The sequence below is a fragment of the Ambystoma mexicanum genome, chromosome 2p (assembly GCF_040938575.1).
Source record: "Ambystoma mexicanum isolate Mex_15411 chromosome 2p, UKY_AmexF1_1, whole genome shotgun sequence".
NCBI lineage: Eukaryota > Metazoa > Chordata > Amphibia > Caudata > Ambystomatidae > Ambystoma > Ambystoma mexicanum.
In genome coordinates this window covers 1,466,225,871-1,466,253,485 of record NC_090923.1, presented here as the reverse complement: position 1 = coordinate 1,466,253,485, position 27,615 = coordinate 1,466,225,871, and the positions used below count along the sequence as shown (strand labels likewise).

Here is a 27,615-nt window from a genome sequence, read left to right as displayed (position 1 = left end):
CCCTTTGCCCAATAAATGAATTATGCCAGGAGGCTTAGTGTTCCACTGCATCAAAGCATTGTGAAGTGGAACCCTAAATATCTTTCCCATAACATGGTTACCCCCCCCTTAACACTCTCATACAAAGAACACGGTTACACAGTTCTGTAGATAGATGACATATACATATACATACTGTTAAAGCTTTTATTATTTTTAGCAAAGTGCAGTAACGCTAAAGGCAAGGCAACAAGAGATCCTGAGCAAGCTTGCAGATGCTTATGGCAATTAACCTTATGGAACTACAGGAGTATATATGGAGTCTTGTAGGACCACGTATGACTAACCTATAGGAAACATAGCACAATATAATCATTTAAAAATCATATTATAGGTCTAAGGAAAATCACAGAAGGCCTTAAGCTGCAGGACACCAGACAAGGGAAGCAGACTCAGACTGCACGAAGCGGGAAGACGGAGCTCACAGCCAAGTTCAGAGATAAACAAGCGCATTCCAAGATTCAAACGACAAATGGGACCAGCTGCAGGAAAGCAGAATAAAACCTAATACATGCAGACCCAAAGAGCTCGATTTTGTGGTCCACACCCACATGATGTGGCCGAACAAGACAATGGGTATTCCAGCCGTGGTGGGGGAAGACAAGCTGTTCTCAGCAACCCAGACGAGGAGTGAAACAAATGTTATGATATGATATGATATGATATGGCATTTGTAAAGCGCCTATACACAAGTGTTTCAAGGCGCGACGAGGCAGGGGGGGAACAAGGGGAGACAGACAACGATCCTACTAGGCCAGGTGTCATTCAGATCGCGCAAGTGCAAAGGGTAGAGGGGAAGGGAAAAGTGCAAGGGGGAAAGGGAGAGGGGAAAGTGCAGTACAGGGTTATTAGCATACAGCATACAGGATAAATAACAAGGGCCAGCTGGTGGCAAGTGCGAAGTAAGTGCAGACAAGTGCTGGGAAGGGGGGGTGTAGGGATACAGACACAGTCCCGTAGTGCAGGGGTTGCCAGGGAGGCAGTGCAGGGGAGAGTGGCTGGGCCAAGGGCCGAGAACGGTGAGTGGCCCAGTTGCAGATTCAATGCAGTTTCAGTAGTATTAGCAGGGGAGAGGGGGAGAGAAAGCGGAGGCAAAGAGGAAGGTGAGGTGCTTCCGGAACCGGAGATGGTTCTCCTCAAGTTTCAGGGAGGCAGGAAGGCTGTTCCAGAGGGAGACCCCTGCAGCGGAGAGAGATCTGCCCCCAACTTGTTGTTTGGAGAAGCGGCTGACCTTGAGGGAGTTGGAGGCAGATGAGCGAAGAGCTCGAGAAGGAAGATATTTAGGAAGAGAGAGTTGAAGGTATTTTGGCCCAAGGCCCCAGACGGCCTTGTGGACAATGCAGAGGGTTTTGAACTTGATCCTCACAGTCACTGGGAGCCAGTGCAGTGATTTCAGTCCTGGAGAGATACGGTCCCTGGGCTTGAGGCCAAGGACAAGTCTCGCAGTCCTGTTCTGGATGAGTTGCAAAGGGCGGAGAGTAGAGACGGGCAGATTTAGATAGAGGCTGTTACAGTAGTCCAGCTTCGAGAGAACCAGGGCTCTAGAGACAGTGAGCTTCTGGGGGAAGGAGAGGAAAGGAAGGATACCTCTGAGGAGGTGTAGCTGGTAGTGTGACTTCTTAGAGACGTCGGATATGTAAGGAGAGAAGGAGAGTGTGGAGTCGAAGATGACCCCAAGGTTTTTAGCCTTGCAGGTAGGAGCAGGAAGAGGGCCCAGAGAGGCCGACCAGAGAGCTGCAGGGAAGGAGGGAGTGGGTGTGCCGATGAGTAGAATCTCAGTCTTACTGGCATTAAGGCAGAGGTTGTTGGCGGCACACCATTCCTGGATAGCAGAAAGACAGTCAGAGATGAGGGAAGGAGAAGAGGAGGCTGAGGGTAGCCTGAAAATGAGCTGGGTATCATCCGCATAGCACTGAAAGTTGGGGCAGAGAGCGGCGATGCGGTGGGTGAGAAGTGCCAGATACTGGTTGAACAGCCAGGGAGAGAGGTTAGATCCCTGGGGGACACCACAGGTAGAGAAAAAGATGTCAGAGAGGAAAGACCCCAGTTGGACCTGGGAGGGTCGATTGGAGAGGAAAGAGGTCAGCCACGCCAGAGCCTGACCAGTGATACCCAGGTTATCACGGAGACGGTTGAGCAGGATGGTATGGTTGACAGTATCAAAGGCAGAAGAGAGATCAAGCAAAATGAGAACACATGGAATGTTAGAGTCAAGGTTCGAGAGCAGGTCCTCACGGATGTTCAGGAGAGTAGTTTCCGTGCTTCTGGCAGCTCTGAAGCCAGACTGATGGTCATGAAGACTACCAACAGTTTCAGCATGGAGATTAAGCTGGGAGATGGCCAGTTTCTCCAGGAGCTTGCCCAGGAAGGGAGTGATAGAGATTGGGCGATAGTTAGCTGGGCAGGAAGGGTCGGAAGAGGGTTTCTTAAGAAGGGGGTGCACAAGGGAGTGCTTGAGAGGGGATGGGAAGACTCCAGAGGCGAAGGAGTGATTGCAGAAGTCAGCAAGGGCAGGAGCCAAGGAGTCGATGTGGTCCTTGATAGTCTTGGAGGAACAGGGGTGGACCTGTTTTGACGAGACTTTCATAGATCAGACTTGTCTTGAAACCTTGTCAGCAGAAAAAAGGGGAAAGGCAGAGAAGGAGAGAGGAGGGGTGGCTGTAGAAGGGCCAGAGGAAGGGCAGAGAATAGAGGGGGGGAGGTGATAGGAGAGTGAGGACAGGATGTCATGAATTTTTGAAATGAAGTGAGAGGCCAGTGCCGTGCAGAGGGCCTGGGAGGGGACAGGAGAGGTAGAGACTGCAGCAGGGTTGGCCAGCTCCTTGCAGATTTTAAAGAGTTCGGCCGAATTGTTAGATGCCGCAGAGATCCGGGCTTGGATAAGGGCTCTCTTCTTGGTGAGAACGGAGAGCCGGTATTGCCTTTGGAACAGGCAACAGGCCAGTTTGTCAGAGGATGAACATGAAGCACGCCATTTCCTCTCTGCCACCCTGCACTTGCGTTTGAGGGTGACGAGGTCAGAGTCATACCAGGAGTTACATTTGGCTTTGGGCTTCAGGTGGATTCTCATGACAGGGGCAAGGATATCAAGAGTATCAGATATAGCAGAGTGGAGAGTGGAGAGGGCTGTGTCAGGGGGGGAGTCAGCCGAAGGGGGAGGAGGGGGCGAGAAGGTAGCAGCGAAAGCCTCAACTGACACGCGCTTCATGGGTCGGATGACCGAGAAGGAAGGTGGCAGTGATGGGGGTGGCTTTGCCTGTGGGGTAGGGAGGGTGAGGTGGAGAGGAGAAAGTGATCACTCCAGGAGAGAGGAGTGGAGAGAGGGAAAGAGAGGGGAAGGTCAGAGGAGATCAGGGAATCAAGAGTGTGCCCTGCAGAATGAGTCGGCCCAGACGGGAGAATAGAGAGTGAGAGCGAGTCGCAGAGGTCGCAAAAGAGTCCAGAGGGGGGACAGGAGGCATCCAGGTGGATGTTGAAGTCTCCAAGAAAGAGGAGTTGAGTGGTTGAGGACAGGAGTGAGGAGGAGAGGTCCGCCCACTCGGAGAGGAAGGAGGAAATTTGACCAGGTGGCCGAAAGATAGTAGCCACAGTAAGGGAATGGCTAGGAGAGAGAGAGAGTCGGCAGACAAGACATTCGAAAGAGGAGTAGGTCTGCGTGGGAGTAACAGTGGCAGGAATCCACTCAGGGAAGATAAGGGCCAAACCCCCCCAGCACGGTTGGGCCTGGGCACGGAGAGGATCTTGTAACCATCAGGTAGTAGTGGGTCAAAGCTGGTGACAGAGCTGGCCGAGAACCATGTCTCAGTGAGACCGAGTACGTCAAGGTCAAGTTCCTCAAGAAGGCGGCAGATATCAGAGGAATGTTTGACGGCAGAGCGAGAGTTAAGAGTGGAATGTGGAGAAGGTTGCCATCTTTGAAGGACTTCCGGGGAGGGGTACAGATCAGAGGTACGCGCTGCGAAGGTGAAGAACGAGCACGAGAGGGGGTGGGGAGGGAGGGTAGAGGCAAGGTAGTCGAGGACAGAGGAGGGGGCACAGCAGGAGAGGAAAGGAAGTTGATGAGGCGCGGGAAACGTCTATTGAAGAGGTGAAAGTTGGCCTGAGGGCCTTGGACCAAGACGGTCCCAATAGCGTAGACATTAATGATGGACTTAGAGGAGTGAAAGGAGGCCAAGAGGACATCCCAACGGGTGCCACCATTAATGGGAGAAGAGGAGAAAGGAGAGAGCACAGAGACCATATGAAGGGTCCATAGTTCAGGTGAAGGCACGAAAAAGAGGATGTCAGTGAGAGTTTCCTTGGAGGAGGAACTAGTGTAGGTGTCAGCGATAGGGAGGCCTGGGTTGGAGACGAGGATGTCCTTTTTAAACTGTTTCCTACCAGATCTGGTGAGGAGAGCAGGATAGTCAATGGAGAAGCAGTTAGAAAAGATTGGTGAGATAGAGAGCACCATGGAATAGGAGGGAGTGGGGGGGGAGACAGGACAAGTGCAAGCGGACAGGAAGAGAGCGGCAGTCGTAGTTTATCACAAAAATCAGAACACAGTGAACACAGTAATGGTATCAGGTGCACAGTGGAGAGGCCACCTAAGTTTGAAAATCCTGCGGGGGGAGAAAAACCCTAGTTTACCACAAAATCAGAACACAGTGAACACAGTAATGCGTATCAGGTACGCAGTGGAGAGGCCACCTAAGTTTGAAAATCCTGCGGGGGGAGAAAAACCCTAGTTTACCACAAAATCAGAACACAGTTGCAACATGGAGCACACTCTCATAGGCAAAGGTAGTATTACTAGCAGATCCATTTGGGACACAGTCACTTCACTATACTACTCTGAGCACCCAACCAGAAAAGGGGATAGGTTTTTGGGGGAGGGCCCAGGTTATGACGCCATTTGGTATCAAAAATGTGAAGTGCGCCTTGTGAAATTGAGAATTATTGGAGAATCGTTATTGTCCTGTATGGTCCCTGTAGTTTTTTGTAATAAACGACAGCTCTAATTTTCTATTGGCTGAGTCCTCCGTTTATTCTGGGGAAAGGGTGTTGGGCCCTTAGGAGCCGGAGGGGTACGCTCATAACCATCCCCAGACCTCTGGCATACCGGGTTTCTCTCCAAATGTAGCACATAGCGCTTAGTGGTAGTGGAGCCACAGCAGCTTAACTCGTTCATTAAACTGCAATTAAACTTGGCATTCCGGAAAGCAGGGCTCTCATCGCTCGTGGCAGAAGCCTACAGGTTAAAGTGGTATGTAAGCATAACATCCTCACACAATTGAGACAGGCAAATGGAAGACTAATAAATACAGGTGCATGTGCTTTTTAGAGCAGACTGCGTAATGGACAAGTTGCACAGCCAAGTTTTCTTACATCAACAAAATATGTTTTTTAACTGACTGTTCATCTTGCAATTAAAATAAGAGATTAAAAAAGAAATTCACTCTGAGAATCCATGATGCACATCAGTGATAAGATAACAGAATTAACAAAGGGAGAAGTTTCAAACTAGTCACAATGATATCACAAAGTAAAATATTGTAACATTGCTCCTTATTTAAAAAAAAAAACCTGTATACGGTGGACAAGCATCCAGTCCAAAGAATACAATCACAATAAGAGATTAGAAACATCCAGCCCTATATGATAGAATCACTGGTTAAGGTCTATAAGTCGCAGAGTAAATCCTAATAAAACACTGGAGATATAAAGGACGCTGGAATTTGAGGTGAGCGGATGCAAAGTTACTTTCGGCAGCAGCTGGGTTGCAGAGGATGACGTAATTGAAGATGACAGCAGCTTCAGATGGAATTCCTGTCTCAGAAACATTTTCGTTATGTCACATGTAGCCAAATTAGAGCCATTTTAATTCCTAATTTTTATTAGAAAGGCTTGAAGGCAAAGCATAAAAGGTTCTGATTTCTAAGTTTGAAATGAGCCCATTCTGATTGGTAGTAAATTAAAGGTTGGTCCAAGGAAGATCTCCCACTGGCATGGACATAACTATCCATAGCTGACAGGTATTTCAGAGAGCGTGGACATGCATGTTTCTGCATTGACATGACTAAGCACCATGTGATGTTTGATCGATCTCTATATTCCTTGGACATCTGGAGAAGGTGGGAATTTGATAGATTCATTCCACGTGTATCATAATAAATCAATCGTGAAGACATGAATGAGAAAAGCATTACAAAAATGTAATTCATTAAAGTAATATTTGCCAGTTTCTAGGTAGTCCAGTGTTGAGCATGCAGGCAAGAGCGGCATCGTTATTTTACTTTGCATTTTCACATCTAATTACAGATTTTAGCTCATAAGGGTGTCAAGGGAAGGCTGCCCACAGAAAAGCCCATGCACAGAATGCCACCTCAGGGAAACGCCACCGCATCTGCAGAAGGATTCACGCATTGGCTTGGAAGAGTTTGCCCACAGAGGCACCCAATTCTCATCTATTTAGGAAGCAGAAGGGAGAGGTGGGTGGGTGAGTCGGGCATGGGGGACAGCCGGGGGGAGATTTCCAGGAAGACACTAGGGAATTGCAAAGAGACTGCTTGGGCAAAGCTTCAAGTGTGGGGGCAGGAGTGGTTCATGAGTGAAGGGGGCACATGGAGGGTGTGAGGGGTGGTCACAAGTAAAGTAAGGAGAGATTTGTAGGGATCCCCCAAAATAATTTTTTGTCAAGGAGACAAAGATGGCAACTACAGACTGCACACAACATTTGTGCATGGCACAACCCAGGATGGAAGATAGTGGCATTCGAGAGCCAGATCTCAAGTGGTAAAGGAAGGAAGGCAAATAATATCCAAGTATCATCAGTGAAGAGGTAATAGTTAAAGGCAAAGAAGAGAATGTGTTTGTCAAGGGAGGTTGGTATATAGGGTGAAGAGAAGTGGGGCCAGGACTGATAAGTGAGGGACACTCCTGGGGTGGAGTCTTGGGGAGCAGGTGCTGGAGACCCATGAGATGGAGAAGGGGTCGTCAGAGTCATAGGAGGACATCCAGTCAAGTGTGGTGTCCTTGAAGCTAAGGGGTGAAAGAGTTTGAAGGAGGGAGGGATGATCCACAGTGTGTCACACCCCAAATGAAACAGGGCAGAAGTCTGATCAGGAAGGATGGCATATCACTTCTATCCAACCTGCCAAGGCTGCAGCAGATCCATGCGCAAAACCACCTACGGTCATCTGTAGGCTCTGCATAGGCTTCCCCCACCAAAGTTCCTGGAAACTCATCAGGTTCAGCTTCTGCTTAGGATCCTACAAATGTACCAATTTCTCCTCGTACTCGAGATCCTCGGCACTGATCGGGTTAATATTTTCTCTCATTTAGGAACTAAACCCCTCATCAGCTAAATCTTACATTCGGGGCCCTGGATACTCACCAGTTCCAGCTTTTCTTCTCTTAGTCGAACATGTGGGTCGAGGGTGATTTTCTGCTGGCTGTTGTGGGTACCACGAAAACCGGATGAGGCAGGAGCTGGAAAACAAGCAATAAGGATTGAGAGTTTGAATGGCTTGCATCTTTGGAGAACTGAAACCTGAATGGCGTGCAGCGGCAGCCAACTGCGCTCTATTAGTCGCATCATAGATACGCCATGAACCCCCAACAGATTCACAAACTGGTTCCTTCCTAGAAGGTCTCACAGTTTAGCATGATAACTTTGCCATCATAAAGTAATTGTATAATGTGAGGCAGAATAAAGGGAGGTCTGAACAGTGGACCAGCTTGTGAATTTCAAGCCATTAACAGTAAATTGACTTCTACAATCCAAAATACCCAACTGCTAACCTATCAGTCCTTAACAGCACCCTCTTCTACTTGAATACCTGCCTTAAATGTTGATTTATGAATTTAATTATTTGTATAGCGCACAACAGCCCATGGGCATCACGGCGCTGTAAGAGAGGTAGGTAGGCTCCTTAGTTACAGTGGTACATACAACGAACATAAAGATATTACATAAAGATCTACTGCTAAACGTTCACTGGATGACATAACAATTGCTGAAACCGATTCCCGATGCCCTGATACACATCTATCTCTGTCTTCTGCCGGGGCCCCCCTCTGGAACAGCCTCCCTGCCTCTCTAAAACTTGACGAGATCCATCTCTGGTTCCGGAAGCACCTCAAGACCTTCCTCTTTGCTTCTGCTTTCTCTCCTCCTCTCCCCTGTTGACCTCCTGGCTGATTCTGAAACTGCACTGGTCACCTGGCTACCCTCTGATCTCGGGCCCAGGTTCCTTCCCACCAGCTGCACACCAGCACTGCCCCCTGACAATCTGTGCAGCCAGGGACTATTTCTGTATCCCTGCAGCCCCTACTAGCACTTGATGCCTGATGTTTGCACTTACCCTTGCAGTTGCCACCAGGTGGCCACACTTTTACTTATTTATTACTTATTGTCTTATTTATTTACTGTTATCCTATGTACTGCACTGCACCCCCTTCTCCCTGCACTTTTCCCCTTACCCCCTCCCCTGCACTTGCGTGATTTCTATGTCACCTGGCCTAGTGTGATCGCTGTCTTGTCTTCCTTCTGTTCCCCCTCCCTTGCCTTGTTGTGCCTTGAAACACTTGTGTACAGGCGTGTTATAAATGGCTTATCATATCATATATCAATCGCAGTAGACAACCAGCTGAAACACATGCCTAAATGGTATGCACACTGGCAAAATACCAGAGCTGAACTGTATACCAACTACTAAAGTCCATACCCACTAGAATAGGCTCACCACTAAAATACCAGCCTGAAATAGTGCAACGCAACCAGTAATGTACTACACTTGCGCAGTATACCAACAGCAACCTCCCTTTTTTACCACCATCCACTCTGCTTAAAATAACCCTGAGCAGCAATGGAACTGCTAAATACCATTCCGAACGGTCCACCACTGATAAAACACCTACAAGGGGCACCCACTGCTACACTACTGTCGCAGCACACAACAGGGTATCCACTGTTCAAAAATGACAACTGATCAGAAAATCCACTCCTAAACCTATCACTGAACCCAGTTAACCCATTGTTAAAATGCAAACCCAGGGTCACATGTCAACTGCTAACTTATCATAAACACAAATAATTAATCTACACTAAACATCTTCGTTCAGTGAAACGTTTAAGCATCTCAAACTAGTATTATGTGTGTTAGTTGATGCCACCAGGCTTCAGGAGTTAGTAATGAAAATGGCTTACTTTTGGTTATGTGGTTTCTTAGTGATAGAAATGTCCTCCTACAAAGTCCTCGTCTCTTAAACCATCTCCGGGCACAGGCTGTATCCACATATTTCAAATTGGCTAACGGTATCGGCATGCCTTTGGCATACACTGGCGTATATATATATATATTAAATGCAGACAAACGTACCAAATCAAAATGTAAGGATAATCTCACAAAACGTTAAAGAGTGGGAATAACAACTATAAGGTACAAACACTCACTGTATACCACTATAAATTCAACCATAACACTCGGAAGTACAAACACTCACGCCATACTATGGCTTTAAATGGTATGATAGGCTGGTAGGAATGTGAGGACATACCGTGGTTATCATGGTATTGTGCAAGTATTTAAAATCCCCTCGAAAATACAGCTCTACAGTGTCAGCGATTCTGTAAGAAGCACAGACCAGCAAGATAATGTCAGGTCCTATGCAGTCCATATTTAGGGACAGTCTAAAAAGGTAAGGGCACAGACCAATAGCGTTCCTTACACAAGTTCTTTTCTTCGCATAATCTGGGGGGGGCATACATGATCCATTCCTAGGGCCACCGCAAACATAAATACAACGTTATTGTGTTGGAAAACGCTGCGGTTTTAAAACCACAGCGTTTTCCAACACAACCGCGTTGTGTCTAACTGAATCTGCTTTACCATTTGGGGCTCTCGGGCTCCCCACGGGGAGCCCGAGAGCCCCAAATGGAAAAGCAGATTCAGGCAGACACAACGCGGCATTGCGGAAAACAACCGCGTTGTGTCTGCCAATATCTGCTTTCCCATTTGGGGCTCTCGGGCTCCCCACGGGGAGCCCGAGAGCCCCAAATGGGAAAGCAGATTTAGGCAGACAACGCAGCATTTAGCATTTCCCATTTGGGGCTCTCGGGCTCCCCACGGGGAGCCCGAGAGCCCCAAATGGGAAATCAGCTGCAGGTAGAAACACTACGCGGCATGTAAACATAACCCCGTGTGTTTCTGCCTGCTGTGGCTTTCACTTTGGGTCTCCGGTGCTCACCTGGGAGCACCGGAGACCCAAAGTGATAGCCACAGCAGGCAGAAACACACGCAGTTGTGTTGGAAAACGCTGCGGTTTTTCTTTCCAAGTTTCTCAGACTCCTCCGAGCCGGAGGAGCCTGAGAAACTTGGAACGAAAAACCGCAGTGTTTTCCAACACAATAACGTTGTATTTATGTTTGGGGTCGCTTCAAAAGCGACCGCAAACATAAATACAATGTTTTTAAAGCTGCGGTTTTATTTCTAAGTTTTCCGGGCTCCTCCAGCCCGGAAAACCTAGAAAAAAAAACACAGCTAATGCTTATTTTTTGTAAAAAAAATAAATAGCACTTACCAAGATTCAGCTGCAGCTTTCCTGCTCTGGTCTCCGGTCTGCGTCCTCCGAGTCCTGGCACTAATGAAGGGAAAGCCACCCAGCGGTAGACTTTGTTTACTACAGCTGGCTGGCTTTTCCTAGATTAGTGCCGCAAAAGCAAAAGCCAGCACAGGAGGGCCTCCATTTCACAAAATGACGGCGCCCCTGTGCTTGCTTTTTCGAATTTTGAGCTTGAATAGCTCAAAATTTTACATAGGAAGTTTTAAAACGGAGGATGCTAGTATATTTTTTTTTATGTGGCCTATCTATTTTTTAAATAAAAATTTTTACTAGACCATCCCTTTAAGCAAAATGCAATCACCCATCCTGGCACCATCATATAACTTGCATGTAAAATGCAAAGCCAAGTAACATATTTTGTTAGAAGTTCAAAGTTGAGGCCTGAGGGGGGGGGGGTTGTACTCCTGCCTAGATCCACTATGACATTTGGAGTGTACATATTTTGGAGGTTTCTTAAATGCAGGGCGCATTGATTCACTTTGCATTGCAAGCTTACTTGGCCGTTGTCATGTTACATGTGAAACTTGTGTCAAGCGGTATCGTTCAGGGTGCAACATTTGTACTGACCACTAGCCATTGGCTAGGGCTATTTCACTCTTGGCAAATACAAAATGGTGTGTTTGTATATCATTGAGGTCCTGAGTGACTTTTTTATGGCTGGTTAGTAGCTTGACATTTGGGTTAAAGTTTTGCAAATAGTAATAATTATTGCTATTTTAAAGTAAGAAATTGACTGCTTATTTTAATCAAGTTCCCCGCCAGGTGCCACTTCGGATTAACTCGCTCGAATTTACAAACAATAGTAAAATAGCCCCGAACAAAACATCATAAATAATCCTTAATGTTATCCAGACGTTGTGGCTAAAAGAAATCCTTTAGCAAACGTATTTTACGATAAATAAAATAAAGAGCAGAGAGGAATAGTGGCACATTGTTCTAAAGCTTTCTGTGGGTGAATGTTATTACTAACATGCTGTAATTGTGTATTTATAACGCGCCTAATACCCAGAGGTTTCTAAGCGCAGATGCTGGGATTGAACCTTTGTTGCTCCAAGTCATCTTGCTTCCAAAGCGAGCGTGTTGCCCCTGAGCTACTCCCCGTTCCAACTTGGCTAATCCAGGAAGCACACCTTAAATCAAAATAAGAAAATGTCACCGTGTGCTTGCTTCTGCATTTTTCAAAATGACCATTACCAGCAGTAACAGACCCAGATTGATTACAAGCCCACTGACTTGAGAAGGCCCTGCAAGGTTTCCTTTTCCAGTGAACACATTTTGTTAATATTCACAGTGCTGTCTTGGCTTACAACAAATGTATGTCATTGGAAGCAAAAAGAGATAACAGATGGTAAACCGGTATAAAGTACATGAAGGTTATTGTTTGAATACGAAGACCTTCACAGTATAAATACTGTCACACCGGTATGCCTTAACAGCCCTACTGCACACCACTACAAACCCAACCTTAACACTCACTTCAACTGTGGTATGGATTTCACTTGCCTAGTTCTTGAGTAAGTGTTAATGCTGGATTTGTAGTGGTATGGAGTGAGTGTTTATACTTATGGGTTTCATGGTTGAATTTGTGGTGGTATAAAGTGACTGTTTGTACCTTAACTATGTAATTCCAACTCTTTTAGTTCCCTGGCCTTGTCAGGACGGGAGCCAGCACCAGTTTCAACCATTGGGGCCACAGGGGCCACGGAGCGAGACCCAATTCCTGTTCCCAACCCTAGTGCCAGCATAGTAGTCGGCAGACCCTTATCTACAGTCTTGCCCATAAGTACACATGCTTACCAGTGTTTTCTATCAATTTCAGATACCTCCAAGCTGAAGGATGAGAACGACAAAGAGAGACCAAAACGCCAGCTTGCCTGATGTACCAATAGAACAAGACAGCCAAGACAACTGCTGCGCTGCAGAGACCCAATTGCAACATAAGCCTGGCGAGAGGGAGACACAGGCTGCAGCTGCGCACCACTACAGCGTGAAAACCTGACGGCCAATCTGCATCAGAAAGCAGCAATCCCCTGAACACCAAGGACTAGTTCCCAAACTTACCCAGATGGACATAGAATTTCGTACACTGCTATGAGCATTACGCTGTGTAGGGGAAAGTTAGGAAGTGAAAATCGTATGTACTGCCATTGCATACTACTGCATCATAATGTTGCATAGGCGCTGAAAATTGCCATGTTTAAACAACTGTTTCTTGCTTGTGCAAGGTGAGGCTGTACATGGTACTGCAAATGTCTTTGCAATGAAGTCCCCTCGCCTAGCGTATAGGAATGCTCAGCTTCACATCTCTCCCTTCTGACGTGTTTCCCTTTTGGCATATGTAAGTGTGTTTTAGGCTCCTGATTTCTTAGGAAAAGCGGCATTAATAGATGGATTACGATATGCTGTCCTCCCTGATAACACTAACTAACATGAAAGAGTGCAGCTTCTGTCAAAGGCTTGTATAATTATTATTTTGTCCTCTGCCAGCAACATTGTTTCAGTATGATTCCTTGACCTGTTGGGACCACCTCTTCCATTGAAATGCATGGGTATAAGACTACAGTCCACAGAGGGAGGAGGTCCCTTGCACCAGCGTCTTGTGCTGCCGTTGCTTCTGGTTAGTTATTGCTTTTTACTAATAATTCGTCCACCAATCCACTGGAATCGTGAGGTGTCATTTTTTCCATCACAGCTGCAAGACCATGCAGAGAATGTGGGTGGTGCTTAGCCCCGTTTTGAATACTATTGCATACATTTACACATCCTGGTAAGGGAAATAGATATGGATTGGCTATGTAAAGCTGTCCAATCAGCATAGAGGGAGGGGAATGCAAGTAGGCGACAGGAAACAGGAAGTGTGGGTTATTTACGTGAGGTCAGCAGTGGAGGAGGTGGGGGACTGACAGACCAGTAGCAGAGAGGAAGTAGTGTCAGCTTGTGGTGGAGACTGCTGGAGAAGGTGAGGCATTGGTTCAGAAGTGAAAATGGTTCAGGAGTGTGAATGTGTGTGTTTGTGTGGCGAATGAATAGAAGTTAGTGTAAGGAGGAGGTGTGAAACGAAAGGTACTGGGTAAAAGGAGGGTGTTTGAGTAGTAGTAGTGGGAGGAGGAGAGTAGCAAAGGGAGGAGGAGAAAAGGAGTGTGAGAGAAGAGTAGCAGTGTGAGCAAAAATAAAGCAGTACTGGGAGAAAGAGTAGTGAACTGGTGTGGGAGGAGACGTAAAACCAAAAGTTAATGGCTGGAAGGTTTAGAATTGATCCTAACCATGGGGGCACAGCTCTGGGAAACCCTCCAGACCACGAGCCTGCCAAGCCAAAACAGAAGAGGAACGCCCATATGCAAATCAGGCCTGGTCCCACCCCAAAAGGGGCACGCAATGCTAGGTCACATCTCTTTTTCACAAGACCACAAGCATTCCCAGACATGTCTCAGCCTCATTGGGAGTCATCAGTGAGGGGTAGCTTGGGTCTCTAGGCCCAGCAGGCTTGGTACCCAAGTCTGGGCATACCCATCCCACTTGGGATGACATAAGCAAAACCAAAAGGAGAAAGGAGATGGCTGGAAGATTTAGAATACATCTTAACCATGGGCATAGTTCTGGGCAGCCCTCCAGACCATCGTTTTTCAGTCTGCCTAGTCACTACAGAAGAGGAAAGACCATATGCAAATCAGGATTGTTAGCACCCTAAAAGAGGCAGTACAGCTCGAACTGCTGGTTTTCTGAACAATATACGGACTATACAAAAGAGTATGTCCACAGTTAACATAACAGTGGTATGCAGTATACTCCCCTGCTAAAAAAAGAAATACCCATTGCTAAAATGGCAACCATTAACAGTATTGCTCCTGCTACAATAGATATTTCTCCACAGTATACATACTGATGCTAAATCGCTGTTAAGACGGATTTCTGAACTCTGTCCTGGCGGCGCAGAGGTTCAGAAGGCCAGCCTAGTTTCTTGGAACAGGGTAACCTCTGGACAAGCCAGACCAATCAGGGTAGCGATCGCGGCGGTCAAGACTAGGTCTCAAGAGGGGTGAGGGTGACTGAAAGCCCGAAATGAGCACACAAAGCAAGGACACTTACAGATTACTCCAAACAGGTGTTATATTAAAAATATAGACACATTTATTACAAGGCCTTTGTAACATTGACCGTAGCGAGAAATCACAATAAAACTCCAGTAAACCAATACATCACACTCAATACAATATATATACAATACCAAAGAGTCTAACGAGAGAGACGCACGAAATACGAAGACCACCGAGATGGGGAGGAAAACAGGCAGTGCGAATACAAGTTAGACCCAGTCCGCCTTCAGAGGCACCTAACTAGAAGGAAGTCCGAGCCCTACGAAGAGTGGAGACTTGTGCTCAAAAGTACCTGCCCACGCGGGTGCCAATGGGCAAAAGGAAGTCTCTGCGAGGACGTCAGGCAGTTCAGATCGATGAACAAATGAAGAAGGACAAAGATCCGCGACTCACGCGCAGCCTCCACTGTGGGAAGAAGCAGAGCGCGAGTGCGGAAAGGCGTGCTGTTTGACACAGCGGGGAAAAGCTATGGGCTCCTGCAGGAGGGCGACCAGTTCCTAGCTATGCTACTCACCGGTCCCCGATGCAAACAGACCCAGGCTTCTGCGAGTCAGTTTCAGTGCTGGCAGGTTCAGATGCGAGCAGGGGACTCTCGGCGTCGTGTAGATTCCGCGGCAGCAGAAGTTGAGTTAAAGATGTCCCAAACGAAGTGAACCCGCACAGATTGTTACCACAGCAGGGCAACGGAGCGGCCGTGTGTATTTCAGCCAAATGTACACTACTCACTTCAGACCTGGGAATGCCAAGTGTACGAATCGTGTGAGAGTGACAAGGACTCGAAATACAACACAACCTGACGGCGGTTACAGAGCAAGACTCCTGGGTAGGCTGGTCAGTCTGCTGGATGGCCCAGAGACACTTCCGAAGGCTTACGTGCAGGAGATGGTGAAGGTGCCGAGAATAGCTGTTCCTGCTATTCCAAGGGTCGAAGTACCAGTACAGGCCTTCTCGTTCGATCAGAGGTAGAAAGGGTTTCACCAAGCGACAGCAGTGCAGAGGAGCAGTCCTTCAGCGGGTCACCAGCGATTCCTCGGTTCAGCCTCATGGTTGCAGGATACTTGGCTCCTGTATTCCTTTGTTCGTGAGAACTCAGGAGATCGACATGGTAGTGGTGTTTCCAGCCTCCTCTTATCCACGGTTCCCTTCGCGCCAAAATGGAGAGGACCCAATGGGAGATCTGCTCACAAAACACTCACACCATACGTGGACCTATCACGGACCACGGTGGTCCCAGGCATTCATACCACACTAGACTCTCTGGCACCCAGGATGTGTATTGGGACCAGACATCCCAGCCCACATCCTGGAGGCACACACAAGCCCTGTAGAAGCCCGCGAAAGCATCTGTGTTTCGCGGGAAAGTACATGCCCAAATAAGGAAGGCCCCGGGTCGGCTCGACCTGGGGGAGGTGAAGGGGGCAAGACGGTCAGCGGACAGGACAAAGAGCCTCGTGGTCTGGCCATTTTGGGAGCCAGGCCACCATTTTGGGCTAAGCACGAGAAACGCGCTTAAAACGCCAAAAGGAGCTCAAAAACACAAGAACCAATCGCTGCCACCAGTCCCGTCCCTGATTCACTTGCACCGATCATTTACAATCCAAAAAGAGTATCTAGGGCCTGTAGAAGACTAGAGACCCAAGAGAGCAGTAACTTAGCTTACAGTGCCCTCTTGTGTCATGTTGCACGAAAGCTGCAACATGATAAAGAAACTACGGAAAACAGCGTTTCCCGGTACTGACTGTCTTAAGGGCATGTCAGTTTCCCCGTAAGAATGGAGCGAAAGCCCAGAGGAGTGCGGCAGAAGGCTGCACTTCTCTGGCAAAGTCTAGATCATGGTGAAAACAACAGCAAAAAGTTTAGGGGTTGCCACATGGAAGGAAAATTAGCCACAATTAAAAAATCTTTCCTAACACTCGCCCCTCCCAGACTATGGACAGGGGGAACTAATCCACCCCTGGATGAGTCTCTTGTTCAGGTCGATTAAACATTCTGGACAACCCATCAGCATTGCTATGTTGGACACCTAGCCTATGCTCAATAGTGAAGTCGAAGCCTTGTAGACTTATGGACCACATAAGCAACTTTGGATTCTCTCCCTTCATGTTCATTAGCCACTTTAAGGGCTTATGGTCAGTTTGCACAGTGAAGTGGGTCCCATAGAGGTAGGGCCTCAGCTTCCGTAGGGCCCACACAACAGAGAAACATTCTTTCTCCACTGTGGACCATCTGAGCTCTCTGTCCTTAAGCTGGCGACTAATAAAATCAATAGGGTGTTCCTTACCCTTCTCATCTACTTGCGATAGTACAGCTCCTATCCCAGTGTCAGAGGCGTCCGTCTGCACAATAAAAGGTCTTTGATAATCAGGGGCCCTGAGGACAGGGGCCTGGCACAAGGAGTCTTTTAAGCCATTGAAGGCCTTCTCACACTCGTCGGTCCAAGTTACCTTCTTGGGTTTCTTCGGAGTGGTGAGGGCAGTCAGAGGGGCAGCTATGGTGCCATAGTCTGCCACGAAGTTGCGGTAATACCTCGTGAGTCCTAAGAAGGCTCTCACTTGGGTCTGTGTAGTGGGGGTAGGCCAGTCTTGTACTGCTTGTACTTTACTGGGAAGAGGCTGTATCCTCCCTCCACCTACTTCATGTCCAAGGTAAACCACTGAGCCTTGTCCAATCTGGCATTTACTAGCCTTTATGGTCAAGTGTGCTTTCTGAAGAGCCTGGAGCACAATCCCGAGGTGTTTCACATGGTCTTCCCAGGTGGCACTGAAAACTGCTATAACGTCCAGATATGCAAGGCAGAATTCGTACAACCCATTCAACACATGATTCACAAGCCTCTGGAAAGTGGCAGGTGCATTTTTCAACACGAACGGCATTACCCTGAATTGGTAAAGGCCGTCTGGAGTAGAAAACGCTGTCCTCTCCTTGGCATGTTCTGCTAAAGCTATTTGCCAATAGCCAGCAGTGAGGTCAAACGTGCTGAGGTACTTGGAGGCACCCAAAGTATCCAACAGCTCATCTGTTCGAGGCAAGGGGTGTGCATCTGTCTTGGTGACAGCATTCAGAGCCCTGTAATCCATGCAGAACTTCAATTCAGAAGTGCCTGCCTTTGGAACCAAAACCACAGGGCTGGACCAAGGACTACTAGAGGGTTCAATCACCCCATGGTCTAACATCTTGTTGACCTCGGACTTAATGTAAGACCGTACTTTGTCTGACATCCTGTATCCCCTACTTTTGGTAGGTACATTGTCTCCTGTGTCTATGTTATGTTTGCACCAAGGTGTCAAACCAGGCGACTGTGAAAACAGGGGGGAAAACTGCCTAAGCAAACTTTTCACCTCAGCCTGCTGATTATAAGTCAGGTGAGGGGCCACTCGGACACCCTCAAAGGAGCTATCTGAAGGACCGCTTTGGAACAGGTCGGGGAGAGGTTCAGACTCCTCTTCCTCAACATCTGAAGCCAGTAGCAGTTCTGCGATTTCAACTCTTGGGACGAAAGCCTTCAGCCTATTTACGTGGAACACTTTTGGAGCCTGTCCAGGCCTTCCAAGGTCCACTAAATAGTTAACCTCACCCAGGGGCTCCACCACTGTGTAAGGGCCTGACCATTTGTCCTGTAAAGCTTGAGGCCTTATGGGATTCATGATCAGGACTTGCTGACCAGGTGTAAAGTTGATGAGGGAAGCTTTCTGGTCGTACCAATGTTTCACCAGCGCTTGTACTGCCTTCAATTTATCACTAGCCAAGCCCATTAGGAGTACCATCCGTTTTCTGAGCCCCAGCACATAATCTACTACCTTGGTAGTAACAGGGGGAGTGGGCATCTCCCATCCCTCTTTGACTATGGCTAAGGGTCCCCGTACAGGATGACCGAACAGAAGTTCGAAGGGGCTGAAGCCAACACCCTCCTGTGGTACCTCTCGGTAGGCAAACAGTAAGCATGGTAAAAGAAGATCCCATTTCCTTCTCTGAGGTTCTTCCAGAGCCCCAATCATGCTTTTTAACGTTCTGTTGAAATGTTCCACCAGACCATTGGTCTGGGGGTGGTATGCAGAAGAGAACTAGTAGGTGACCCCACATTCTTTCCACATAGCCTGCATATACTTCGACATAAAGTTGCTGCCACGATCCGACACAACTTCTTTAGGGAAGCCAACCCTAGTAAATATGCCAAGTAATGCTTTGGCAACTGACTTGGCAGTTACAGTTTTCAATGGGCTGGCCTCAGGATATCTGGTTGCATGGTCGACCAGCACCAGGATAAACCTATTGCCTGAGGATGTTTGCGGGTCAAGGGAACCAACAATGTCGATCCCTATCCTTTCGAATGGTACTCCCACAACTGGGAGTGGTACCAATGGAGCTTGGATTGTCGAGCCAACCTTACCAGATAACTGGCAGGAGGCACAACTCCTGCAGTGACTTTCTACTTGCACCCCCATCTTGGGCCAGTAGAAGTGCATGGATAACCTTTGCTTGGTCCTCTTAATACTAAGGTGACCAGCAAGGGGTACTTCATGCGCCAACTGCAGGAGGAAGGGTCTTACAGCAAGGGGAACCACCAACCTCCTATGGTGTCCTTCTGTAGACGCTGTGGGCTCACTATACAGGAGTCCACCTTCCCAATAAATCCGATGCGTCCCAGGAGGTTCACCCTCAAGCTGGGAGCAGGCCTGTCTCCTTAGGCCTTCCAGAGATGGGCACTCACATTGTCCTTTACTGAATTCTTCCCTGTCAGGACCACCTTCTACTAACAAGTCTTTTAGTTCCGGATGGTCGTTGGGGTCAAATACTTCAGGCATCGCCACCTCCTCGTCAGGCCCGGGCGATTGACCAACTTCCTCCACCGCAGTGGTGGGCGAGCTCAGGGGAATGTTCTCTTTCCCTCGTCTTGACTTTCTTACTCCTTTCGCCTTGGGTTTCCCCTTCGGCTGGGGCGGCGTATTGGTCTTGGCCAATGCTGCCCGTGTTTGAGACCGTGTGCAGGGTCTGTCGGCAGTGTCTCCTACGAGCCCTAAAGCTCTGAGATCATTGCCTAACAAGACCTTTCCTGGGACGTTTCTCTGAATGCTCACTGGAATCCTGACTGCTGTACCATTTAAAGTAAGATTTACAGGTATTACTGGAAACATGCGAGGTGGGCCGTCAGCCAACTTAATGGGCATCAGACTAGCTCTGGCAACTTCCTCTGAGTCTGCCAAGGTAGAATCCACTACAGATCGACTGCACCCACTGTCCCTAAGAGCTGGAGTATCCACTCCATTGATCAGCACACTGTCTTTAAAGTAGTGCTTGGTATTATCTGGAATCCTAGCATAAGCCTCTGCGACTTTAGACTCCCAGGAACCCAGGGAAACTAAAACTACCTCAGCTTCTATCCCGCTGGGAAGGAGTCTGAGGAGAAGGATGCTCCTGTAATCTCTTCTTCCTCGTAGGAGGAGAAGGCCAGATTAGCGCAGTGGACCCCCAAAGGTTTAACCTTACACCGGGGATCCCCCTTCACGTGGTCAGTTGCTCCACAAGCAAAACAAGATCCATTGGGTCTGTTTACATAGGGAGGCTTATTGTAACCAGAGTTCTGTTTCGGAGGCTGACCTCCACTACCCTGTGAGTTCTCTTGTGTCTTACCCTTATTTTTCTTTTTGTGGCCCTTTTGAGAAGAAGATTTATCAGATTCTCCACCTTCCTTATCTTTGGACTTTTTCCCTTCCTCCTGCTTACCAGGATGAGTTTTGTCCTTATGGGACACTCGATGTGACACCCATAAGTCTGCTGCAATGGCCAGCTTCTTAGGATCTATCTCCTTCGAATCGGCCAAATGCTGCTTAAGCTCCGGGGAAGAAGATGCAAAAATGTGTTCCAGCATGACAAGATTTATCATGCCTTCAAAGGTAGAAACCTTATAACCTTCGACCCAGCCAGTCAAGTTTTTTAAGGATTCGGTTAAATAAGATACCCAAGTACCACCTTCTTTTTTCTTGTACTCTCGGAATCGTTTAAAATATTGGGCATGAGTCTTTCCAAACTTTAAAATGAGAGTTTGCTTTAACATTGCGAAATCAGCTCGCTCAGCCTTCGACATTTCCATAATGGCACTACAGCCAGAATGGGGCAGTCTGCTGAGTAACCAGGCAATCTTATCAGCATTGTCAACTTGTTGAACTTCACATGCATACTCAAACGTATTCAGCCAGTCCATAATGTCATTCCGTTCCTCATACACACTGAGCAGATCTTTCGGAAACCGTGGATGAGAGGAGGTCCCAGACCCATGTCCAGGACCCTTGGATCCATTTGCAACCTGAAGCTTGGCCAGTTCCAACTGATGATCCCTGTCTTTCTGTTTTTCGGCCTGTTCGATTTTTAGTTTGGCCATGCTGAAATCAAGCTCTTTCTGCCAAAACAGCAGCTCTTGCTTCTTGAATTCATGCATGGCCTCCCCATCGATACTGGCAGAGGAAACTTTAGACATCACATCCTCCCTTTCCTCGTGGTCGCGGTGGATCAGTACAGCGGCAGAACCGTCGGTTCTACCAGTGAGAGCAGCCCCACCTCCTTCCGCACTGTCCTCAGAAGTTATAGCATCAAGCTGCGCTTCTTGCCACGCCACGATTCTTTGGATCATATCCAATTGTTGCCTTGAGAGGAGACACCTCTCTCCGCACACATCTTTTTCAATGTTTCGGATTTAGAAGCATTTAAAGTTAACAAGGTATGTGTTTCCATACTGTTAGATAAGACTATGGCCTGTTTAAAGTTATACTACGACAATTCACTACGTGTCCTATTAGGAATAACTTGAAATGCCTTCGCTCGTGCGCAACACTGGATACCTTCAGTCGTATCCCACCGCTGTACACCAATTTGTTAAGACGGATTTCTGAACTCTGTCCTGGCGGCACAGAGGTTCAGAAGGCCAGCCTAGTTTCTTGGAACAGGGTAACCTCTGGACAAGCCAGACCAATCAGGGTAGCGATCGCGACGGTCAAGACTAGGTCTCAAGAGGGGTGAGGGTGACTGAAAGCCCGCAATGAGCACACAAAGCAAGGACACTTACAGATTACTCCAAACAGGTGTTATATTAAAAATATAGACACATTTATTACAAGGCCTTTGTAACATTGACCGTAGCGAGAAATCACAATAAAACTCCAGTAAACCAATACATCACACACAATACAATATATATACAATACCAAAGAGTCTAACGAGAGAGACGCACGAAATATGCAGACCACCTAGATGGGGAGGAAAACAGGCAGTGCGAATACAAGTTAGACCCAGTCCGCCTTCAGAGGCACCTAACTAGAAGGAAGTCCGAGCCCTACGAAGAGTGGAGCCTTGTGCTCAAAAGTACCTGCACACGCGGGTGCCAATGGGCAAAAGGAAGTCTCTGCGAGGACGTCAGGCAGTTCAGATCGGTGAACAAATGAAGAAGGACAAAGATCTGCGACTCATGCGCAGCCTCCACTGTGGGCAGAAGCAGAGCGCGAGTGCGGAAAGGCGTGCTGTTTGACACAGAGGGGAAAAGCTATGGGCTCCTGCAAGAGGGCGACCAGTTCCTAGCTATGCTACTCACCGGTCCCCGATGCAAGCAGACCCAGGCTTCTCCGCGTCAGTTTCAGTGCTGGCAGGTTCAGATGCGAGCAGGGGACTCTCGGCGTCGTGTAGATTCCGCAGCAGCAGAAGTTGAGTTAAAGATGTCCCAAACGAAGTGAACCCACACAGATTGTTACCACAGCAGGGCAACGGAGCAGCCGTGTGTATTTCAGCCAAATGTACACTACTCACTTCAGACCTGGGAATGCCAAGTGTACGAATCGTGTGAGAGTGACAAGGACTCAAAATACAACACAACCTAACGGCGGTTACAGAGCAAGACTCCTGGGTAGGCTGGTCAGTCTGCTGGATGGCCCAGAGACACTTCCGAAGGCTTACGTGCAGGAGATGGTGAAGGTGTGAATGTGCCGAGAATAGCTGTTCCCGCTATTCCGAGGGTCGAAGTACCAGTACAGGCCTTCTCGTTCGATCAGAGGTAGAAAGGGTTTCACCAAGCGACAGCAGTGCAGAGGAGCAGTCCTTCAGCGGGTCACCAGCGATTCCTCGGTTCAGACTCGTGGTTGCAGGATACTTGGCGCCTGTATTCCTTTGTTCGTGAGAACTCAGGAGATCAACATGGTAGTGGTGTTTCCAGCCTCCTCTTATCCACGGTTCCCTTCGCGCCAAAACGGAGAGGACCCAATGGGAGATCTGCTCACAAAACACTCACACCATACGTGGACCTATCACGGACCACGGTGGTCCCAGGCATTCATACCACACTAGACTCTCTGTCTCTGGCACCCAGGATGTGTATCGGGACCAGACATCCCAGCCCACATCCTGGAGGCACACACAAGGCCTGTAGAAGCCCGCGAAAGCATCTGTGTTTCGCGGGAAAGTACATGCCCAAATAAGGAAGGCCCCGGGTCGGCTCGACCTGGGGGAGGTGAAGGGGGCAAGACGGTCAGCGGACAGGACAAAGAGCCTCGTGGTCTGGCCATTTTGGGAGCCAGGCCACCATTTTGGGCTAAGCACGAGAAACGCGCTTAAAACGCCAAAAGGAGCTCAAAAACACAAGAAACAATCGCTGCCACCAGTCCCGTCCGTGATTCACTTGCACCGATCATTTACAATCCAAAAAGAGTATCTAGGGCCTGTAGAAGACTAGAGACCCAAGAGAGCAGTAACTTAGCTTACAGTGCCCTCTTCTGTCATGTTGCACGAAAGCTGCAACATGATAAAGAAACTACGGAAAACAGCGTTTCCCGGTACTGACTGTTTTAAGGGCATGTCAGTTTCCCCGTAAGAATGGAGCGAAAGCCCAGAGGAGTGCGGCAGAAGGTGGCACTTCTCTGGCAAAGTCTAGATCATGGTGAAAACAACAGCAAAAAGTTTAGGGGTTTACACATGGAAGGAAAATTAGCCACAATTAAGAAATCTTTCCTAACAATCGCCATGAACAATATACTCAGTGTCAAAATGTCAGACCTGTCCAGTATGCCTATTGCTAAAATAATGCTGCAACCAGTATAAACTCTGCTAATACACCACCACAAATGTTTTAACAACTGTTGAAGTATAAGCTTTTAAAATTCCACATAAGGCTAATCAACTAGTTCAATTTAATTATGTATATTTCAGATGTTTTCATCGAAACAGCGAACATACAACATTTATAAGCAACGTAAACTGAGTACATACATCAGAGAACTTCTAAATATAAAATAAAAGTACATTTCAAAATGTATGTCTTCGTTCCTAAGGCTGTTGATCATTAATGATGACTTATTTACAGCAGCATCCCATGAAAGATCGCTACAGAAATGAAGTTAACACAATGGACAAAATATACTAGAGGAACATTTTATGACACATTCAATGCTTAGATGATTTAACGCACTACAATATTATCACACTTTTAGTACTGTGGAAACAAAAGAAATGTTATATATCATATCATAAAGTGCATAATTCTAAGTGCCACTGTGCCAGAGAGTCTTCAACAAATCAGTCTATCACTCCTAACATTCAATAGTGCATTATATTCAGCGCCTGAGTGAAAAGTAATTACCAAGAAAAAGTAATAACAATGCTGATCCTTAATTATTCCGAATGTTTAGGGAAAAATGCACACAATCAAGCAGGGCCAAAGTAGCTCGGGCAAGTAGACCCATATTAAATAAACAAAAGCTGATTAACTACAACCAACCTCGCACAGAATAGACAATGCTAAAGTACAACTTAGAACATTAAAGCAGCTGCTAAAATGTTAACCCTCATCACTTTACAGTCTCCTAAAGCATCAGTATGCCCTGTGAGAAACCAGAAGGTGTCTCACCCGCTAGTACCCGGAAATCTGTCATCCAGGTGGCCAGGACACGGCCATCGCTATTGGATCCAGTTCCTGGGGATTGACCAGTGGAGGAGGATCACCTGGATGAGGGGTCGTCGGGGAGTGGAAGTGGAACACCGAAAGCTGAGACGCGGTACCCCCTTTCGTGTAACACCTTTTCCATATCCTACCATGTAGGATATTTAGAAGCTCTACCCCGCCCCTTTTTCGACACAAACACTTTCTTACACCGTGACAGACAACGGACTAACACCAGAGCCATTTACCTGACATGTCCCAACACAAGGGTCAGGCAGAGTCAGGCAATTGACAACAACCATACACACCTGACGGCCCCTTACCTTCCCCACAGGGATAAAAAGCAGAGCACAAGAGCACACTGCGAGCAAGGTCAACCGCATGAGGTGGCAGCTATTCCAGGACGCCGGTTCAAATGGAAAAGAAAGGCGGTGGAAGTTGAAAGAACAACAAGGAGGCAAGTGCCCTTGCACTTTTCAACCCAGACCCACAAATCCTCCGAAAAAGAAAACATAAGACCGGGATTTATAGCCGATGTGTGGACTAACAGATGTCAACGGTGCATGAGGGTCTCCTGCATTGATAGCACAGGCGGGGAGGCACGCTGGCTACCGTGGTACCGTCCTTCACTCCAGAAGCAGGACAAGCCAACGGGTTCAGCACAGCCGGTGAGTCGGAGAAAGCTGAAAGTAAACTGAATTGTGTTGAGCCCAAGGTTGCAATCATTATATGAATGCAAGGAACTTGTGACGAAAAGAACTTTTGTGTGTTTGAACTTTTGTGAAAGCCCAGAGTAAGGCCACCTGTAGAGTGGCCAGACACCGGAGGAGTCCTCATTCGAAGGACTCTCGCTGGCTCTCTTTTTATTTTGTGTTAAAACTACAAGTACCTAGGAAAGGGCGGTGTGAGGTGTCAAAGTGGTCCTACAAGGTTCACTTCAAATCCCTTGTGCAATCAAAAGTCTTTGACTCATTGCAAATAGAAAGCTAGGAGAAGGGAACCACGCTTTCTGATGAGATGAAGCAAAACATGAACTGTGTTAGAAATTCATGAACTGCGTTGAGGATGGCTTTGTGAACCCGACAGAGGGATTCCAAGGGGCAAACTAAGAGACGTAAATCCTGCAGTATTGATATTCAGAGGGAGGCCCACGTTGCAAGAAGGAACTTTTGTTTGTTTTGTTTGTTTGTTAAGAAGGATCCGAGCCTGCCGGAAAGAGATCCAAGGGGCGAAGAGCAATCGCCCAATGTGAAAGATCACCGATGGAACTTTTGTTTGTTTGTTGTTTTTTTTGATCCAGCAGGTCTTCTAAGGCAACAGACTTTGTAGAAAAAGAGACTTGGCCCATGAAGGTTCTGGAATCGTTGAATGGAACTGTGAAACTCATGCTGTAGAGGCTCAGGAGTGTGCTGTGCTCAGTAGTCCCGCCTTGTCTCGTGCTTAAAACGTGGGGAAGTGAGACCCAGCCATACCTTCCAGAAGTATCATTTTGTGAACACTTCTTTCTTTTCTGCTGAACATTATCCCACACTATTTTGTAACTTAGCAGTAAGGATTGGCAATAGTTTTTTTTTAGTATAGGCCCTTTCTATTTGACATGATGCCACTAGGACTGCCTTATTATTATTTGATGTTCGTAGCTTGCTCCCATCTTAGATTTAGCTTTAGATTAGGCGTTTTTCTACCCATTATACAGTTTAATAAACACCCTTGAGCTGTGGTCACTTGTATCTGTCTTTACTGTTGCCACCATGAGTTCTTTACAGCACACTTCTACAAAATCTATAGGGTCCAGACTCATGAACTATGCTTCAATGATGACGTCCAGTAAGTCAAAACATATCTGTGCCTGCAATACCAAGCTAAATCTAACTGATGATGCCAAAACATGCCTACAGTTGCTTGCTGGCTCATGTAGAAAAGATGTGGGGTAGCAGTCAGTCTGCAGTGCCCCTTTTGTGTGGGATAGCAGTCAGCCTGGAGTGCCCCTTTTGCACAGAGGTGAACCAGGTTTGCATGTTTTTTACTTTCTCTGATGGTAAAGTATTCTCAAAAGCAATGACTGGATGGCTTCCCAGTGCATTTGCCAGTGGTTTAGATTAATTCAAAGCTTTACCATCTATCTTCTTTTCTTTTTGATAAGTCATCCAAAGTGGCACATATATACCCAAAAGTGGGTCTCAAGCTATACATCACTGAAGATGCCGAAACATTCTAGGGTTGCTTACAGGCTCATACAGAATGGATGTGCCCTAGCAGTTAGAACTAGGTCGGATCAGGCCTGAGTTGCATATGTGTTTCCCTTTTGTTATTGTACATCATGTGGAAAAACAATAGAATGGAACGCTGTCCAGAGCAATTGATAGTGGGTGCGACTAATTCAAAGGTTTTCTATCCATCATTCTTCAGTGTTGCACTGACATTAAACTAATCTGTAAAGCAGTATAACCACTTCTAAAATAGTACTTCAAATAGTTGTCACAGAGTGTACCAAGTGCAGACACAAGACAAGTTAAGTAGGATTGCAGAAGACTGTGGTTTATATATAAATAAAAAGTGCATGTGATTGAATTAAGTGAGAAGGGAGACTAGAGGTAGGCGGGGTACCTAAATAAAAGTTAGTTTAAGTTCAGAAGAGTCAATGTCCTCTTGGGTGTGCAGCTCTCCATACTTAAGCAGGGGAAATAATCTAATTGCGAGGTAAGGTAGGTGCCATGAACGAGAAAAGTCTCTTACAACAGTTCAATAAAGAAGTGCCCTCCTCTGGCCGTGGAGTGAAAGGTGGGTAAAGCAATGTAGAGGTGTGATGGCAAACTAAGACAAACATGCAAATCCAAGGATCATCATCAAAGAAGGAAGTCTAATACAAAGTCCTTGACTAGGACACCTCGTGGTCACAGTACAATGCCCAGCAATACAGCCTGGTCATTGCCTTTGGATTAGACATTTTGGAATTCCCATACC

The 27,615-nt window shown here is 47.2% G+C and overlaps 1 protein-coding gene across 3 annotated transcripts in view; it reads right to left on the bottom strand.

Moving 5' to 3' along the window:
* Positions 1–27,615, bottom strand: part of LOC138567624 (syntaxin-binding protein 4-like) — an 839,836-nt gene that overhangs the window by 192,962 nt on the left and 619,259 nt on the right. For all 3 annotated transcript variants that reach the window (XM_069646045.1, XM_069646044.1, XM_069646046.1), the window contains one exon: positions 7,415–7,509. In XM_069646045.1, coding sequence (XP_069502146.1) covers positions 7,415–7,509 — 95 coding nt within the window. The remainder of the gene's footprint in view (positions 1–7,414; positions 7,510–27,615) is intronic.